This window comes from Oryx dammah, unplaced genomic scaffold (genome assembly GCF_014754425.2).
Source record: "Oryx dammah isolate SB20612 unplaced genomic scaffold, SCBI_Odam_1.1 HiC_scaffold_19, whole genome shotgun sequence".
In the NCBI taxonomy this organism is placed as follows: Eukaryota; Metazoa; Chordata; class Mammalia; order Artiodactyla; family Bovidae; genus Oryx; species Oryx dammah.
Window position 1 is genome coordinate 19,924,120 of NW_024070203.1, and position 18,449 is coordinate 19,942,568.

The 18,449-nt window shown below is 46.5% G+C and overlaps 1 protein-coding gene across 1 annotated transcript in view; it reads left to right on the top strand.

The window, feature by feature from the left end:
- The window catches only part of ZFAT (zinc finger and AT-hook domain containing), a 159,570-nt gene that overhangs the window by 54,595 nt on the left and 86,526 nt on the right, over positions 1–18,449 (top strand). Inside the window, exons 4-7 of the mRNA XM_040262083.1 lie at positions 913–1,101; positions 3,281–3,431; positions 8,510–9,960; positions 10,778–11,010. Of these exons, the coding sequence (XP_040118017.1) occupies positions 913–1,101; positions 3,281–3,431; positions 8,510–9,960; positions 10,778–11,010 (2,024 nt within the window). The remainder of the gene's footprint in view (positions 1–912; positions 1,102–3,280; positions 3,432–8,509; positions 9,961–10,777; positions 11,011–18,449) is intronic.

The window sequence follows — 18,449 nt, forward strand, 5'->3', positions numbered from 1 at the left end:
CTCTCCCACCAGACGGCAGGGCTTTCAAGGGTGGGCTCTGGGTCTGTGCCCTGTCAGCCCTGGTGTCCACCATGCCTGGCACACGGAAGGCACCTAGTAACTGGATGCTGAGCATGTGAATGCCTTCTCCTTAGGCTGTCTAAAGAAGACCACTGTGTCTTCCCCGCAGTGTTGTTGGCTGATGACTCTGAGGTCCGGTGGGCTTCCTGAGAGCAAGGTGAGGGCCCATGCCTGCTGTGTCCGCAGTGGTCCCTCAGTGCCCATGTGGGGGCTTGTGCTGGGGGAGTCAAAGGCAAGACTGAGGAAGCGGAGGTGACCCCAAAGTGATACAGTGTCCACTTCGCTGGGGATCAGTGTTTTGTTTTTTTTTTTATAAATTGCTTTCTTGGTTGCGCTGGGTCTTTGTGGCTGTGTGCCCTTTCCCTAGTTATGGAGAAGATCAGTTTTTTTTTTTTTGTAAATTGCTTTATTGGTTGTGCTGGGTCTTTGTGGCGGTGTGCCCTTTCTCTGGTTATAGAGAAGATCAGTGTTTTTCTTTATAAATTGCTTTCTTGGTTGCGCTGGGTCTTTGTGGCTGCATGCCCTTTCCCTAGTTATGGAGAACGGGGGCTACTCTTCAGTTGCAGTGCCTGGCTTCTCTCAGGCTCTAGGTGTGCAGGCTCAGTTGAGGCGCATGGGCTTAGTTGCTCCGAGGCCTGTGGAATCTTCCCCGGCCAGGGATGGAACACGTGCCTCCTGCACTGGGCAGCCAGATTCCTATCCACTGCACCCCCAGGAAGTCCAGGGACCAGTGTTTCTACCACACAGGTGTAGTCCCTTTGCTGTCAGCCCATAAAAAGGGTTCTGCACGCTCCCTGAGTCCATCACTGGTATAAAAAGGGTATTTTATACATCTTGGTATTTGCTCCTTAGGTAACGAATCTGACCTTGAACTGGAGAAGAAGTATAAGGAAGAGGATCGAGAAAAGGCCCCGAAGAGACCGCGGGCTCAGAGAGCGGAGAAAATCCAGAAGGTCTGCTCGGGAAGGGAGGCCCCGCAGATGTCTGGGGCCAAGAAGCCCATCATCAGTGTGGTGTTGACGGCACACGAAGCGATTCCAGGTGTGCACGGCGGCGGGGGGTGCGGCCAGAACCTCTGGTGGGGGCTGTGATCATCACGGGGCTCTCGGCGGAGTTACCTGGTGACTTGGGGCCGCGGTGGATGACTGCATCTGGAGGTCAGGGTGCGAGGGCTGCTCCTGCTGCCACTGCCAACGGCCTGTGGCCACGACCTGTGCTCGAGTGTGAGCGGCTGCTCAGAGGAGCAGTGGCCCTGGAGAGCAGTTCTTTCCTTGGGGGCCCCCAGCTCCACCAAGACCCTCTCCAGGATGTCCTTGCTCTTTCTTCCTGCCCCGGCTGTGGGTGCCAAAATCCTCCCCATGACTTCTTCGAGGGTTTTTTTTTTTTTTTAGTAGGTTCATTATTTATTTTATAATACTAGAGATTTCTATCTCCTTTTCTTTTTACATAAAATAGCCAGTGGATATATTAGCTCTTTTTAAAAAGACCTCTTCCAGGAATAGACACCTTAGACAAAGAGCAGTTTAGGATAGTAGATGCTGAAGTATAATAATGTTTTTTTTTTTTCCCCTGTGCGTTTGGGGTGATAGCTGTCAGATAAAATTTTAAAAAATGAAGTTTAGGATTTTGAGGTCAGCTAGAGCCTGGCGTAGGAGAAGGCAATGGCAACCCACTCCAGTACTCTTGCCTGGAAAATCCCAAGGGACGGAGGAGCCTGGAAGGCTGCAGTTCATGGGGTCGCTGAGGGTCGGACACAACTGAGCAACTTCACTTTCCCTTTTCACTTTCATGCATTGGAGAAGGAAATGGCAACCCACTCCAGTGTTCTTGCCTGGAGAATCCCAGGGACGGGGGAGCCTGGTGGACTGCCGTCTATGGGGTCGCACAGAGTCGGACACGACTGAAGCGGCTTAGCAGCAACAGCAGCAGCAGCAGCAGAGCCTGGCGTGCTGCAGTCCCTGGGGTCGCAAAGAGTAGGCCACAGCTGAGCGACTGAACTGAACTGAGAGCCTTTTAAAGCATCTGTTTTCAGTGCTAATGGTAACTGACTATGCAAAATGAAAACGCTAAATAAATACCTCTTTATATTATATACATATAATATTTATATTTTATATCCCATAACATGTCACGGAAAACCCCCAACGAGCTTTTTGGCCAACCCAGTACTTCACTGTAGGGTGAGGTGCTCAGTAGAGAAAAAAGCCACATAAGATTATGCGACATGAAGTGGTTTCACTGTCCTTCAGACAAGTGTTATTCTGGGAAATAAAAACCCCAGGAGAGAGGTTCCTGTGTTTAGCCATCTCGAGAGAAAGTTTCTATAATGATTTCTTAAAAAAGGATGGTAGTGTTTGAGATTTCTGTAAGTGGGGGGGTGAAAAGTATAATGAATTTCCTTTACTGTTCATGTGCACACACACTTGTATGAACCGTCTTTGATGGTTTCACATCGTAGACTTGAACAAGTAAAGGTGACCTCTGAGTTTTCCACTCCAGACCGTTCACTTCACAGGGTGGATGCAGGGGCCTTGAGGGTGGGAGGCTGATGTCCTGTTTGGGACCTGACCCCAGCCAATGGAGATTCCTGCTCACCATTGAGTCCACTGCTCTTTTCTGTCTTGATGCTGTTTGACGTTTACTCAAAGTTTCACATGAGGAGCTATATGAAATCTTGCAGGGAGGCATGTATGTATATGTGTATCTGTCTTGTGTTTTGGTTTTTCAATAAAGAAAAAAAGAAAGTTAGTCTCACAGTCGTGTCCGACTCTTTCTGATCCCATGGACTGTAGCCTGCCTGGTTCCTGTGTCCATGGGATTCTATAGACAAGAATACTGGAGTGGGTTGCCATTTCCTTCACCAGGAGAGCTTCCCGACTCTGGGAGCGAACCCAGGTCTCCTGCACTGCAGGCAGATTCTTTACCAACTAAGCCACTAGGGAAGCCCTTTTAATAAAGAGATCAAGTGAAAATGTATCTCATAAGAAGGTTTTGATAGATTATTGGATAACCTCCCTGAAACACACACCCACAGACACACACACCCCAACACACACACAAGTTACATGTGTGAGCTGAAGGAGCACTAGCCCCCTGCACAGGTGCCACGCAGGGAAGAAACACGCTTCCCAGGCTGTGCTCCCTGCACTAGCGCGGAGGGTGGGAATCAGGGACCTCGAGGCGCCTCTTTATTTCTCACCGAGTTGTGCCTCCCTCTCAGGTGCTACCAAGATTGTTCCAGTGGAGGCCGGACCCCCAGAAACAGGAGCTGCAGACCCCGAGGCCACAGCAGCTGACCTGGCGCCCCGGAGAGGGTACCAGGAGTATGCCATCCAGCAGACAGCCTACGAGCAGCCCATGAAGTCCAGCAGGTAAAGCATCTTCTGTTGTGTGTGACCCCAGCCACCACCTCAGAAGGTGGGAGAGTGGAATGTACACTTAACCAGGACTCTGCTGGCTAAGCTATAGGTAAGGCATTCTGTTTCTTGACTTGAACCTAAGAACCAACCCCTCCATGATGGCCTCGTGGTGTGCTGGCTGAGCCCAAGCAGCCTCTGTGGGGTGCGAGGCAGACCAGCCAGCTTGGGAAACTCTGCGCCAGTTGGCTTAATGAAGGTGGAGCATTTTACTCAAGGCGAACGTATGCTTCACCTGAATAAAAAGTGGTGTGAACAAGGCCTTACTTAGTAAGTCTGCTGGTTTTTATGCTGCACAATTTATAATGAAAAATATCTTTATTTCCCCCTTAGTTTCATAAGTAACACAAGCGTCCTGTAGACACTTCCAGAGTCTATATAACACGCAGCTGCAGTAACCATCTCGCCTCTTCTGGTTGAGGTCACCTTTACAGACAGGTTGGTTCACTGGCCACCATAATTTTTTCACGATGCTTCCCTGGTGTCTCAGAGGGTAAAGCGTCTGCCTACAGTGTGGGAGACCTGGGTTCGATCCCTGGGTTGGGAAGATCCCCTGGAGAAGGAAATGGCAACCCACTCCAATACTCTTGCCTGGAAAATTCCATGGACTGAGAAGCCTGGTAGGCTACAGTCCATGGAGTTGCAAAGAGTCAGACACGACTGAGTGACTTCACTTACTTACTTAATTTTGTTATTTTTTTTCCTAACACAAAACACCAAAGGCACTGTTATCAACCTATTTTTTTTTTAAACTTACCATGTTTAACTTTTTCTTTTTCAGTAGATAATGTTTTTAAAGTGCATTTGCTGTTGTGTGGATTCTCTAGTTTACGAGAGTCAGTTTTTGCTTGGCAGGCAATGCTGTGCTTAAGGCTCTGGTCCCTCCCTCTTTCAGTACTTCTTCAGGACTTCTTCTGGGATGAATTGCTAGAACTGACATTGCTGGTTTTTTTTTGAAAAAGATATTTATTTGACTGCAGCTGGTCTTAGTTGCTACATGTGGGATCTAGTTACCTGACCAGGGATCAAACCCTGGCCTCCTGCATTCTAAGATAATCACCTGAAGTCTTAGCCACTGGATCACTGAGAAGGTCCCTGAACTTGCTGTCTTAAAGGATATGAGTGTTAAAACTTTAATCTACGTTGAAAACTGCCCTCCAGACACACTGGGTGAACTGATGCCTGACCCCTACACCTTTCCCGTGGTCACAGTCTTGGCCATGGTACGTACCTGCTGACGTGGATCAGCAAACTCCCATTGTCCGAGCTCTGCACACGTTTTCCAGACTGAGAGGAAAGACAAAGAAGATGCCAGACAGGGGTTTCCCTGTTTCCTGAAAAGGGGAAAGAAGGCATTCTGGATAAGAGCGTGAGATTCAATGCCAGTCCTGGGTTGGTTCTAGATCCTTTCGCATGTGCTCAGTTGCTGCAATTGTGTCTGACTCTTTGTGACCCCATGGCCTGTAGCCCTCCTCTGTCCATGGGATTCTTCAGGCAAGAGTACTGGTGAGGGTTGCTGTGTGCCTCTCCAGGGGATTGTCCCAACCCAGGGATCAAACTGGTGTCTCCTGCATTGGCAGGCAGATTCGTGAGCACTGAGCCACTTGGGAAGATCCTTCTACTGGACTTCACTTCAACAGCTCAAACACCTGCTGCGTTCCAGGCACTGTGGGGGCGGGGTAGGGAGGAAGATTAGGGCAGACCAGAGGCTTCCGCTCTGCTGGGACTGGACACAAGTGATTTTGCCTCTGAGCCTCTCAGCACCACACATGAGACTGTCTAATAGAACCTGACTCAGTTTAGTGGTGGGATTAAATGATCACATCTTTAGAAAGTGGTCTTGTTAAATTATAACATCGTGTCGTCTGGGATGTCTCATTAATTTCTAGCTTTAGTCCTCTCTTCTTGCAAATGTGAGCAACTGAATGTATCAGTGAAGTTGTAAAAATATGGACTCCTTTGGCAAAACTGAGATACAATTAATTTTGAAGACCATCCTTGTCTCACCACAGCTTGATTTGTAGACTCTTCATAATATTTCAAGGTCTGTTGGGGAGGGTTTCAAAACTCCATGCTTATCTGGTTACAGGTAAATATACTCAATATTTAATCAGTAGATGGAGGCTGTATTCCTGTTGTCAAGCATTCTATTAATATTTTATAGTCTAAATTATAAAATAGTTATGAAAGAGGCTTTTTATAAGACGAAAGTCAGGAAAACTGTAAGGAAAAAAAAATCAGTTGTAATCTCACTCCCCTAAGATAACCACCATTAATATTTTTAATGTATTTCTTTTCAGCCTTTTTTCAGCCCATATATTTTATAAAACTGAGTTTATAATATTTTATATGCAATTTTGTATCCTGCTTTTAATACTTAACCACATTATACTTCCTTTCCTTTGTTATTCAAGTTATTCACAAACTATGCCTTGTAGTGACATGCAGTAATATCATGAGGCTCTCCTCTGACCCCCCTACTCAGCTTTCCACACTGCAGCCAGTGTGCTTTTTATAAAAATGCCATTTGGTTGTAGCTTTTAAGGCTTCACATTGTTGTTAGGAGAACTAAGCCTATAGGGCCACCTCTCCCTCTGGTTCTCTGTGCTCCAGCATCTGCTCCAGCCATATGGGTCCTTTAAAAATTTTTTAAATTTATTTTTAATCGAAGGATAATTGTTTTAGAATATTGCTTTGGTTTCTGCCATACATCCACATAGGACTTCCCTGTAGCTCAAACGGTAAAGAACCTGCCTGCCACGTAGGAGATCTGGGTTCGATCCCTGGGTCAGGAAGATCCTCTGGAGAAGGGAATGGCAACCCACTCCAGTATTCTTGCTTGGAGAATCACACAGACAGAGAAGACTGGAGGGCTACAGTTCGTGGGGTGGCAGAGTCGGACACGACTGAGCAACTAAAACTTACTTATACAACAACATGAGTTAGTCATAGGTATACAAATGTTCCCTCCCTCTTGAACACCCCTCCCACCTCCCACCCTTTCCCACCCCTCTAGGTGGTTACAGGGCCCTGGTTTGAGCTCCCTGAGTCATACAGCAAATTCCGCTATCTGTTTCACATATAATAGTGGATACCCGTCCAGGCCATTCTTTCCATTCATCTCGCCCTCTCCTTCCTCCCCACTGCTCATGCCTGAAAGTCTGTTCCTGGGTCTTTTTTTTTTTAAGCTGCATCATGTGGCATTTGAGATCTTAGTTTCCCAGCCAGGGATGGAACCCTTGCCTCCTGCAGTGGAAGCCTGGAGTTTTTACCATTGTGCCTCCAGGGAACCCCCATTGGGGTGCTTTCTGTTTCCCTGACCTCTCCTGACCTCTTCCTCTTCCTGGATGCCACTCTTTCCCCTCCCATACCTGGACTTGGTTAACTCCTGTTTATACTTCAGCTGCCTGCTCAAATGTCCCATCTCAGGGCGGCCTGCCCTGTCCCCTGGACAGCTCGGTCCTCCTTGGCCTGGGCTCCCAGAGCATCCTGTCTTTTTCCACCACAGCAGGGAGCTGGTGGTCCTGTTTGCTCATATATGCTTATCAGACTGGTGCAGTGCTGCCTCTAGGAGGTGAGCTCCGAGAGAGCATGGAGTGTGTTTGTTTTTATCCCCATTGTGTCCCCAGTGCCTGGAACACTTTTTCAAATGAATGAAAGAATGAGTGAAAAAAAAATGTGCAAATTAGTTCCCTATGTTGGAACCTGCAAGCAGCTTTCCACTCCTATTGTGAAAAATGGCACAATGAGCACCTTCACTTGAATTTTGTATTATTTCTTTTGATAGATTCCCAGCAGATAGATTCCGGTGGATAACTGGATCAAGGGGTCTGATCTTTTAAAACTCTGCCTGAATGCTTTCAAGCAGTGAGTGAGAGTACCTCTTGAACTGAATAAGGGGACTTCCGGGGAGATAATGTGATAGGAATCCCACGACATCACAGCTCAGCGAGTCAGCCCACAGACGCAGGCCCACACCTGGGAGCCCAGCACAGGTGGGCCAGCCACTTCTTCCGACTCATCCCCCTTGGTGAGGGCCAGCACTGAGGGCCTGACCAGGGATCCATGTAATAATACAAAAGAAATCAGAGCCAGAGATTCTCCTAGAACCATTTAGACCTTGCATTTAGAGAAAGAAATCCCCATGATTTATTTAATTAACACTATGAACCCAGAGTTTCTTCCACTAAGTAAAATGATCACCTTCTGGATATCTCTGTCATTTGAGAAATATCCAGATTTATTTCCTTAAATTAGCCTTGGGTTTAACGTGCAGGCATAGTACAGACTTTCAGATCTGAATGTCTTAATTACAACAGGAGACTTGTACCCTCAGGTATTTACAGACTGCAATCTGTTTAAATATTTTTCGTTTAAAACAGAGGAACCTGTGTTGGTCAAACATAGTTGCATGGTTAGTTCCATAAATAGACTTTACAGTTACCATGCGAATTTTCTGAGTTGCTGCAGTCCTGCCCTACTCTTTGTGACCCTATATGTAGTCTGCAGGCTCCTCTGTCCGTGGAATCCTCCAGGCAAGAGCACTGGAGGGGGTTGCCAGTGCCCTCCTCCAGGGGATCTTCCCAACCCAAGGATCGAGCCTGTGTTGCCTGGCAGACGGGTTCTTTACCACTGAGCCACCAGGGAAGCCCTACAGTTACCGTGGGTACAGCTTAATGGTGTCTGATTAACGGGACTAAATGACTATTAGTATTTCTGAGGACCTGCCTGGAGAACCTGGGCAGAGTCCCGAGGGAGCAGTTTGGAGGAGAAAAATCCTCCTCCAGCCCCTGGGCTCACCGGTCAACTCCTGTCCCTGGTACAAGGTGCAGCCCTTTGGTGACTGTCATTTGTGGATTGCAGATCGTCCAGTTTTGCTTGTTGATGAGTGAATGCCTCCCCCATCCTCAGCCCCAGTGTCTGCTAGCTTGCACTTTAAGCCTTGGGTGTTTTGGCACCTAGAAGGAAGGGGGGTGGGAGGCATGGGGAAGGTCAGGGTCTCCACCGGTAACCGTGCTGCCCTCTGTTCCCAGGCTCGGGCCCACCCAGCTCAAGATCTTCACCTGTGAGTACTGCAACAAGGTCTTCAAGTTCAAGCACTCGCTGCAGGCCCACCTGCGGATCCACACCAAGGAGAAGCCCTACAAGTGCTCTCAGTGCAGCTACGCCAGCGCCATCAAGGCCAACCTCAACGTGCACCTGCGCAAGCACACAGGCGAGAAGTTCGCGTGCGACTGCTGCTCCTTCACCTGCCTGAGCAAGGGCCACCTCAAGGTGCACGTGGAGCGTGTGCACAAGAAGATCAAGCAGCACTGCCGCTTCTGCAAGAAGAAGTACTCGGACGTCAAGAACCTCATCAAGCACATCCGCGACGCGCACGACCCGCAGGACAAGCCGGTGCAGGAGGCCCTGGACGAGCTGTGCCTGATGACGAGGGAGGGCAAGCGGCAGCTGCTCTACGACTGCCACATCTGTGAGCGCAAGTTCAAGAACGAGCTGGACCGCGACCGCCACATGCTGGTTCACGGCGATAAGTGGCCCTTCGCCTGCGAGCTCTGTGGCCACGGCGCCACCAAGTACCAGGCGCTGGAGCTGCACGTCCGGAAGCACCCGTTCGTGTACGTGTGTGCCCTGTGCCCCAAGAAGTTTGTCAGCTCCATCCGCCTGCGTGCGCACATCAAGGAGGCGCACGGGGCGGCCCAGGAGACTCTGGTCTTCACCAGCTCCATCAACCAGAGCTTCTGCCTCCTGGAGCCTGGTGGGGACATCCAGCAGGAGGCCCTGGGCGGGCAGCTGCAACTGGCAGAAGAGGAGTTTGTGTTCCAGGGGGTGAACGTGCCCAAGGAGGCAGCCAGCCCCGGGGAGGCACGGCCCGCAGTGGAGCCCGGGGCCCCCGCAGAGGTGCCCACCCCGCCGGTGCGCTCGGCCGCTGCCCATCCTGATGGCACTGCCCCGGCCCCTCCACCCAGTGAGCTGGCAGCCTCCGCCGTGTCCCCGGACCTCCGTCCGCACGCGGGGCTTTCCAGTGAGTTCTTGATAAAGAGCGAACCCCCCACGGCCAAGGGTCCCGCTGCTGCTCCCGAGAAGACCGGGGACACCCAGCAGGGAGGCGCTGTCCCAACTCAGGGCCAGGATGTGGCACCTCTGTTGTCCAAGGCCAAAGGCATGGAAGCAAACTCTGAGGCCCCGGGTGCCGAGAGCCCCCTGGCCGAGGGACAGAAAGTGGCAGCCTCCTCATGCGACGTCCCAGATCCCAGCAAAGGTCTCAGGTCCAACCCAGCTCAGGCCTCAGACCCTCCCCTGGGAGCTGGTGGGAGGGAGGTGGCCCTGTGCCAGCCTGCCTCTTGCGCACCCACCCCCGAGCACCGGGCCAGCCTCACTGCCTTCATGAAGATTCTGGACAGTTTGCAGAAGAGGCGGATGAACACCAGCCTGTGTGAGAGGATCCGGAAGGTGTACGGGGACCTGGAGTGTGAATACTGTGGTAAGGGGTGGGGCCGGGCACAAGGCTGGGGGGCTCTCTTCCCCGCAGCCCATCCGGCCACCTGGCTGCGGGTCCACCTCCTGTTTGAGTTGAGCTCGTGTCTCTTTGCAAAGAACACCTTCTAAGTGAGCTCGCCGTCCTGGGTAGATAGCAGTGGTGCCACCGTGGTGCAGTAGCCTGTGAAGTCTGTGAAGGCAGCTAGGATACTGGGACAGCCAAACCCGCTGGCTCGGCCAGGCCTGCAAGGCGGAGGTTTATCCTACGGCCCCCGCCTGAGCTTTAGCCAAGAGGCACCTTTCTTCTGGCGCATGTGAAGTTTAAAAGTCCAGCTTTAGTAAGTTGTGGCCGTTGCCTAGATGGGCAGAGAGATGTTAACGGGAGTGACTGCAGCTCTTTGTAGGGAGACGCTGAGTGCATCCCTCGCAGCTCGCGGTGGAAGCGTGGCCTCGGGGTCTCCTGAGAGCGGGCAGGACCCATGGGAGATGGCCCAGGTGCCCGCGGAGCTTAGAGCCTGGTGATGTCACCCATGTGCATAAACATACGTGGCACCATAACTGGTCCTCAATAAACGCTCCTTAACTCCTCCTCCCAGCACTGATGTCATGCAGGAGTAGCAGCACCCTTAATTTTTGCCACCTGCCACCTTTGAAAAGTCATTTCCAGACAGAGATGTGGTGCAAAGTGTGAAGGGTGACCTGGACAAGCACGAGAGGGAAAGGAAGATAGTCCTTAAAAAAATAATAATAATAATAATTTAAAAAGATCAAATTCAGGATAAAAGAAACTTCCTTGTTCTCATGTGAAAATATTTTTTTAGGCAAACTTTTTTGGTACCAAGTGCATTTTGACATGCATGTCCGCACCCACACCCGGGAACATCTGTATTATTGCTCCCAGTGTCACTATTCTTCCATCACCAAAAACTGCCTTAAACGCCATGTAATTCAGAAACACAGTAACATCTTGCTGAAGTGTCCCACTGACGGCTGTGACTACTCGACTCCAGATAAATATAAGCTGCAGGCACATCTTAAAGTCCACACTGAGCTGGTAAGTAGCCCGCCCTAGTGGCAGCCCCGTCTCCCCTGGGTGCTCCCCGCTTCCTCTTGGCGATGTGCACGGAGGTGCCCCTGCTCCTTCGGGAGCCTGGTGTGTGAGCATCCACCCCGGAGAACGGAGAGGCCCTTCTCACCACACAGGCCCTTCACGCTAACAGAGGCCTTCCTTCACCCCAGGGCCCTTCTCACAGGGAGAGCCTCACGTCTGTTGGGAAGACGATCCCGTTGCAAACATTGGCTTCCTCTGCAGATTTTTCAGCATCAGAGAAAGCCTATAGAAGGAAGATCTACAGAATAGAAATAAAGCAAAGGTTTCTTAAATCAGGGGTCACCACCCCCCCCGGGCCATGGACCTGTAGCAGTCCGTGGCCTGTTAGGAACTGGGCTGCACAGCAGGAGGTGAGAGGCGGGCCGGGACGGGAGCCAAGCTTCCTTCATCTGTGTTTCCAGCCGCTCCCCCTCGCTCACATGACCACCTGAGCTCCACCTCCTGTCAGAGCAGCGGAGGCATAATAAACATGATGTGCTTGGATCATCCCGAAGCCATCCCCTCCTCAGCTCCTGTCAGTGGAAACTTTGTTTTCCATGAAACCCATCCCTGGTCCCAAAATGGTTGGGGAACTGCTCTCTTAAAAGACGGTTTAAAGGACCGTTAATAACAGGGCTGATAATACTAATAGCCACCACTAAAAGCTGTTGAGAGATTAAGTTAGATGATGCCTGCCGAGTGCTAGACACACTGTTTGAGTCATAGTAAGAGCGCAGTCAGCATTGAAGATCACTGATGATATTATTGCGTTATTCCTTGGAGACCCTGCGAAAGAACGTCTGTAAAGCTTTTTTTTTTTTTAAGTGATATGTTAATTCAAGGTGCTGTTAAATAGTCTCATGGTGGTAAAAGTTATCTGATTCTCCGGTGGGTGATCCTGTAACAGTTAGTGAGTGTTTATTTTAGCATATGCTCCTCTACCTTGAGAGAGTGATTCAAGACTCTCCAAGTGGTAAAGGAGGCGCACCTGGCCCAGGTGTGCTTCTGCTCTGACCACGTTCCTTTCTCTGCACAGAACAAGGCTTCAGAAGCTTGATCTGGCACCTCTGTTTCCTGGCCTGAAATCACTTACACTCGGGAAGTACATTACCAAGGGCAAAGTCAGGGTGTTTTGGGTTTAGTGGATATAAAGAGTGTGTGCTGTGCTTTGGGGTTGGACAACTGGATTCAGATATTGTCTCCAGTCATTGCACAGGTCACTTGTCCTCTCTGAGACTCAGTAGCCTTCTGTGAAATATGTATTAAAAAGCATATTGAAAAAAAAAAAAAAAGCATATTGGCTCTTTACACACACACACACACATATACATGTGTATGCACAGACATACCCACACATGCATTATGCACACCCACACATGTGTGCACACATGTATCACACACACCTCTATATGCAGAATATATATGTACACGTACGTATGTCTTTGTATCTGTACATAGGTCTCTTGGATTATTGGGCCGTTAAATGGAGTGCTCTGGATAAAGAACTTGGCTCAGTGCTTGTACAGGCGACTGTGTAGCTGCTTCCCTCCATCTTCTTCCCATCAGTGACCAGGCAGCGTGACTCAGAGTCAAGGATGTATTGCCATCAAGGAAACATGGGGACCTGGTCAAGGAAGTTAGTCAATGACATTTCTGAACCCTTTTTTTTTTTTTTAACAGCACTGGGCACACGCTGTGAAAGGGAAACTTGAGAAAACCAAGTTTGGTTCTAGCATGTTAACGTTCAGACTCCATAGCCACCTCTGTGATCTTGGGCAAATTGCTTAGCATCACTGACCCTCAGTATTCTCCTCTGTAAAATGGAGATATGGTACTTTCTTTGAGTTCTCAGGATAGTGAAGATTAAGCTAGAAAATAAGTGTGGAACACCCAGGTCAGTGTTTTTTCAGCCCCCAGGTCATGATCCATTAGAGGAGTGTGAAATTAGTTCAGTGGATTACAACTCAGTTCAGTTCAGTCGTGTCCAACTCTTTGTGACCGCATGGACTGCAGCATGCCAGGCCTCCCTGTCCATCACCAACTCTGGAGCTTGTTCAAACTCATGTCCATTGTGTTGGTGATACCATCCAACCATCTCATCCTCTGTCATCCCATTCTTGTCCCACCTTCAATCTTTCCCAGCATCAGGTCTTTTCAAATGAGTCAGTTCTTCACATCAAGTGGCCAAAGTATTGGAGCTTCAGCACCAGTTCTTCCAATGAATATTCAGGACTGATTTCCTTAAGGTTTGACTGGTTTGATCTCCTTGCAGTCCAAGGGACTCTCAAGAGTCTTCTCCAACACCACAGTTCAAAAACATCAATTCTTCGGTGCTCAGCTTTCTTTATAGTCTAACTTTTATACTGATACATGACCACTGGAAAAACCATAGCTTTGACTAGACAGATGTTTGTTGGCAAAGTAACGTCTCTGCTTTTTAATATGCTGTCTAGGTTGGTCATAGCTTTTCTTCCAAGGAGCAAACATCTTTTAATTTCATGGCTGCAGTCACCATCTACAGTGATTTTGGAGCCCCCCAAAATAAAGTCTGTCACCGTTTCCATTGTTTCCCCATCTATTTGCCATGAAGTGATGGGACTGGATGCCATGATCTTAGTTTTCTGAATGTAGTGTATCTTAAAAATGAAATAGAATGAAGTAGAATTTAATCAGCACTCTTTACCCATAACAAGGTAATAGGTATTGTTTTCTGAGACCTTTGGTTCCATGTTTCAGTGTGTTTGTATGCCAGTGTGTGTGCACGTATGTTCTTGGTGGTAATGTCAAAAGGGTGACCTCCTGTGTAGGTCCTGTTAAATGAGTTTGCAAATCATTGACCCCGATGATGTAATTTATGACATCCTGAATCAGCAATACTTGGGGGTAATTGTTACGAATGAGATTGATTCCTGGCTCATACCTCCACCATAATTTGTGGGGGGCGGGGACCTGGGAACCTATTTTTAAATCAAGTTCATCCCGACACGGACGTGTGAAGTAGCAGGAGGTCAAGCTTCCAGTGGATATTCAGGATATATCAGTTTCTCCCTCTTTGTTCCTGGCTTGTGTGCCTTCACAGGAGCCCTTGTAGGCACCCGATGCTCAGAGCACCGTGTCTGTTATAAGCCTTCACCTGGGAGGAGTGGACTCATTCTGGTCTTGCATCCTGACTCCTTCACTTGTAAGTGGTGTGGTCTCACTATCTAACGTCTCTGACCCCTCGTCTGTAAAAGTGGAGTGACAGTGCCAGCCTCCAGGGTTTCCATGGGGACATTTGTGAGGGACCAGGCACAAGTCCAGGCATGGGGGGAGGCAGTCTACACTAGCTCTTCCTTCTTGTTACTGAGGGTAGCAGCAGAAGCCATAGTAACAGTGGTGGTGGTAGCGCTTCCATCCAGGGCATAGTGACTTTTCAGCAAACAGTTCAAATCTGTGCCTGTCTTGGAGAAGGGCCTAGTCTGTGCTTGTCCTTATTTATTATTTTTTAATATAAATTTATTTATTTTAATTGGAGGCTAATTACTTTACAACATTGTATTAGTTTTGCCATACATCGACATGAATCCGCCACGGGTATACACGTGTTCCCCATCCTGAACCCCCCCTCCCACCTTCCTCCCCATCCCATCCCTCTGGGTCATCCCAGTGCACCAGTCCCAAGCATCCTGTATCCTGCATTGAACCTGGACTAGCGATTCATTCCACATATGATAATATACATGTTTCAATGCCATTCTCCCAAAGCATCCCACCCTTGCCCTCTCCCACAGAGTCCAAAAGACTATTCTATACATCTGTGTCTCTTTTGCTGTCTTGCATACAGGGTTATCGTTACCACCTTTCTAAATTCCATATATATGCGTTATTATACTGTATTGGTGTTTTTCTTTCTGACTTCCTTCACTCTGTATAATAGGCTCCAGTTTCATCCACCTTATTAGAACTGATTCAAATGTATTCTTTTTAATGGGTGAGTAATACTCCATTGTGTATATTTATCACAGCTTTCTTATCCATTTGTCTGCTGATGGACATCTAGGTTGCCTCTGTGTCCTGGCTATTATAAACAGTGCCTGCGATGAACATTGGGGTACACGTGTCTTTCAGTTCTGGTTTGCTTGGTGTGTATGCCCAGCAGTGGGATTGCTAGGTCATATGGCAGTTCTATTTCCAGTTTTTTAAGGAATTTCCACACTGTTCTCCATAGTGGCTGTACTAGTTTGCATTCCCACCAACAGTGTAAGAGAGTTCCCTTTTCTCCACACCCTCTCCAGCATTTATTGCTTGTAGACTTTTGGATCGCAGCTATTCTAACTGGCATGAAATGGTACCTCATTGTGGTTTTGATTTGCATTTCTCTGATAATGAGTGATGCTGAGCATCTTTTCATGTGTTTGTTAGCCATCCGTATGTCTTCTTTGGAGAAATGTCTGTTTAGTTCTTTGGCTCATTTTTTGATTGGGTCATTTATTTTTCTGGAATTGAGCTGCAGGAGTTGCTTGTATATTTTTGAGATTAATTCTTTGTCAGTTGCTTCATTTGCTATTATTGTCTCCCATTCTGAAGGCTGTCTTCACCTTGCCTATAGTTTCGTTTGTTGTGCAGAAGCTTTTAATTTTAATTAGGTTCCATTTGTTTATTTTTGCTTTTATTTCCAATATTCTGGGAGGTGAGTCATAGAGGATCCCACTTTGATTTATGTCGGAGAGTGTTGTGCCTATGTTCTCCTCTAGGAGTTTTATAGTTTCTGGTCTTAAGTTTAGATCTTTAATCCACTTTGAGTTTATTTTTGTGTATGGTGTTAGAAAGTGTTCTAGTTTCATTCTTTTACAAGTGGTTGATCAGTTTTCCCAGCACCATTTGTTAAACAGATTGTCTTTTCTCCATTGTATAATCTTGCCTCCTTTGTCAAAGATAAGGTGTCCATAGGTGCATGGATTTATCTCTGGGCTTTCTACATTGTTCCATTGATCTATAGTTCTGTCTTTGTGCCAGTTCCATACTGTCTTGATGACTGGGGCTTTGTAGTAGAGCCTGAAGTCAGGCAGGTTGATTCCCCCAGTTCCATTCTTCTTTCTCAAGATTGCTTTGGCTATTCGAGGTTTTTTGTATTTCCATACAAATTGTGAAATTATTTGTTCTAGCTCTGTGAAAAATACCATTGGTAGCTTGATAGGGATTGCATTGAATCTGTAGATTGCTTTGGGTAGTATACTCGTTTTCACTATATTGATTCTTCCGATCCATGAACACGGTATATTTTTCCATCTACTATTGTCCTCTTTGATTTCTTTCACCAGTTTTTTATAGTTTTCTATATATAGGTCTTTAGTTTCTTTAGGTAGATATATTCCATGTATTTTATTCTTTTCGTTGCAATGGTGAATGGAATTGTTTCCTTATTTTCTCATTATTAGTGTATAGGAATGCAAGGGATTTCTGTGTGTTGATTTTATATCCTGCAACTTTACTATATTCATTGATTAGCTCTAGTAATTTTCTGGTGGAGTCTTTAGGGTTTTCTATGTAGAGGATCATGTCATCTGCAAACAGTGAGAGTTTTACTTGTTTTCCAATTTGAATTCCTTTTATTTCTTTTTCTGCTCTGATTGCTGTGGCCAAAACTTCCAAAACTATGTTGAATAGTAGTGGTGAAAGTGGGCACCCTTGTCTTGTTCCTGACTTTAGGGGAAATGCTTTCAATTTTTCACCATTGAGGATAATGTTTGCTGTGTGTTTGTCATATATAGCTTTTATTATGTTGAGGTATGTTCCTTCTATTCCTGCTTTCTGGAGGGTTTTTATCATAAATGGGTGTTGAATTTTGTCAAAGGCTTTCTCTGCATCTATTGAGATAATCATATGGTTTTTATTTTTCAATTTGTTTATGTGCTGCATTACATTGACTGATTTGTGGATATTGAAGAATCCTTGCATTCCTGGGATAAAGCCCACTTGGTCATGATGTATGATCTTTTTAATGTGTTGTTGGATTCTGATTGCTAGAATTTTGTTGAGGATTTTTGCATCTATGTTCATCAGTGATATTGGCCTGTAGTTTTCTTTTTTTGTGGCATCTCTGTCAGGTTTTGGTATTAGGGTGATGGTGGCCTCATAGAATAAGTTTGGAAGTTTACCTTCCTCTGCAATTTTCTGGAAGAATTTGAGTAGGATAGGTGTTAGCTCTTCTCTAAATTTTTGGTAGAATTCAGCTATGAAGCTGTCTGGTCCTGGGCTTTTGTTTACTGGAAGATTTCTGATCACAGTTTTAATTTCTGTGCTTGTGATGGGTCTGTTAAGATTTTCTATTTCTTCCTGGTTCAGTTTTGTAAAGTTGTACTTTTGTAAGAATTTGTCCATTTCTTCCAAATCGTCCATTTTGTTGGCATATAATTGCCGATAGTAGTCTCTTATGATCCTTTGTATTCCTGTGTTGTCTGTTGTGATCTCTCCATTTTCATTTCTAATTTTATTGATTTGATTTTTCTCCCTTTGTTTCTTGATGAGTCTGGCTAATGGTTTGTCAATTTTATTTATCTTCTCAAAGAACCAGCTTTTGGCTTTGTTGACTTTTGCTATGGTCTCTTTTTTTTCTTTTGCATTTATTTCTGCCCTAATTTTTAAGATTTCTTTCCTTCTACTAACCCTGGGGTTCTTCATTTCTTCCTTTTCTAGTTACTTTAGGTGTAGAGTTAGGTTATTTATTTGACTTTTTTTCTTGTTTCTTGAGGTATGCCTGTATTGCTATGAACCTTCCCCTTAGCACCGCTTTTACAGCATCCCACAGGTTTTGGGTTGTTGTGTTTTCATTTTCATTAGTTTCTATACATATTTTGATTTCTTTTTTTATTTCTTCTGTGATTTGTTGGTTATTCAGCAGCGTGTTGTTCAGCCTCCATATGTTGGAATTTTTAATAGTTTTTCTCCTGTAATTAAGAAAATCTTACTGCATTGTGGTCAGAGAAGATGCTTGGAATGATTTCAATTATTTTGAATTTATCAAGGCTAGATTTATGGCCCAGGATGTGATCTATCCTGGAGAAGGTTCTGTGTGTGCTTGAGAAAAAGGTGAAATTCATTGTTTTGGGGTGAAATGTCCTATAGATATCAATTAGGTCTAACTGGTCTGTTGTATCATTTAAAGTTTGTGTTTCCTTGTTAATTTTCTGTTTAGTTGATCTATGCATAGGTGTGAGTGGGGTATTAAAGTCTCCCACTATTATTGTGTTATTGTTAATTTCCCCTTTCTAACTTGTTAGCATTTGTCTTACATATTGCAGTGCTCCTATGTTGGGTGCATATATATTTATAATTGTTATATCTTCTTCTTGGATTGATCCTTTGATCATTATGTAGTGTCCTTCTTTGTCTCTTTTCACAGCCTTTGTTTTAAAATATATTTT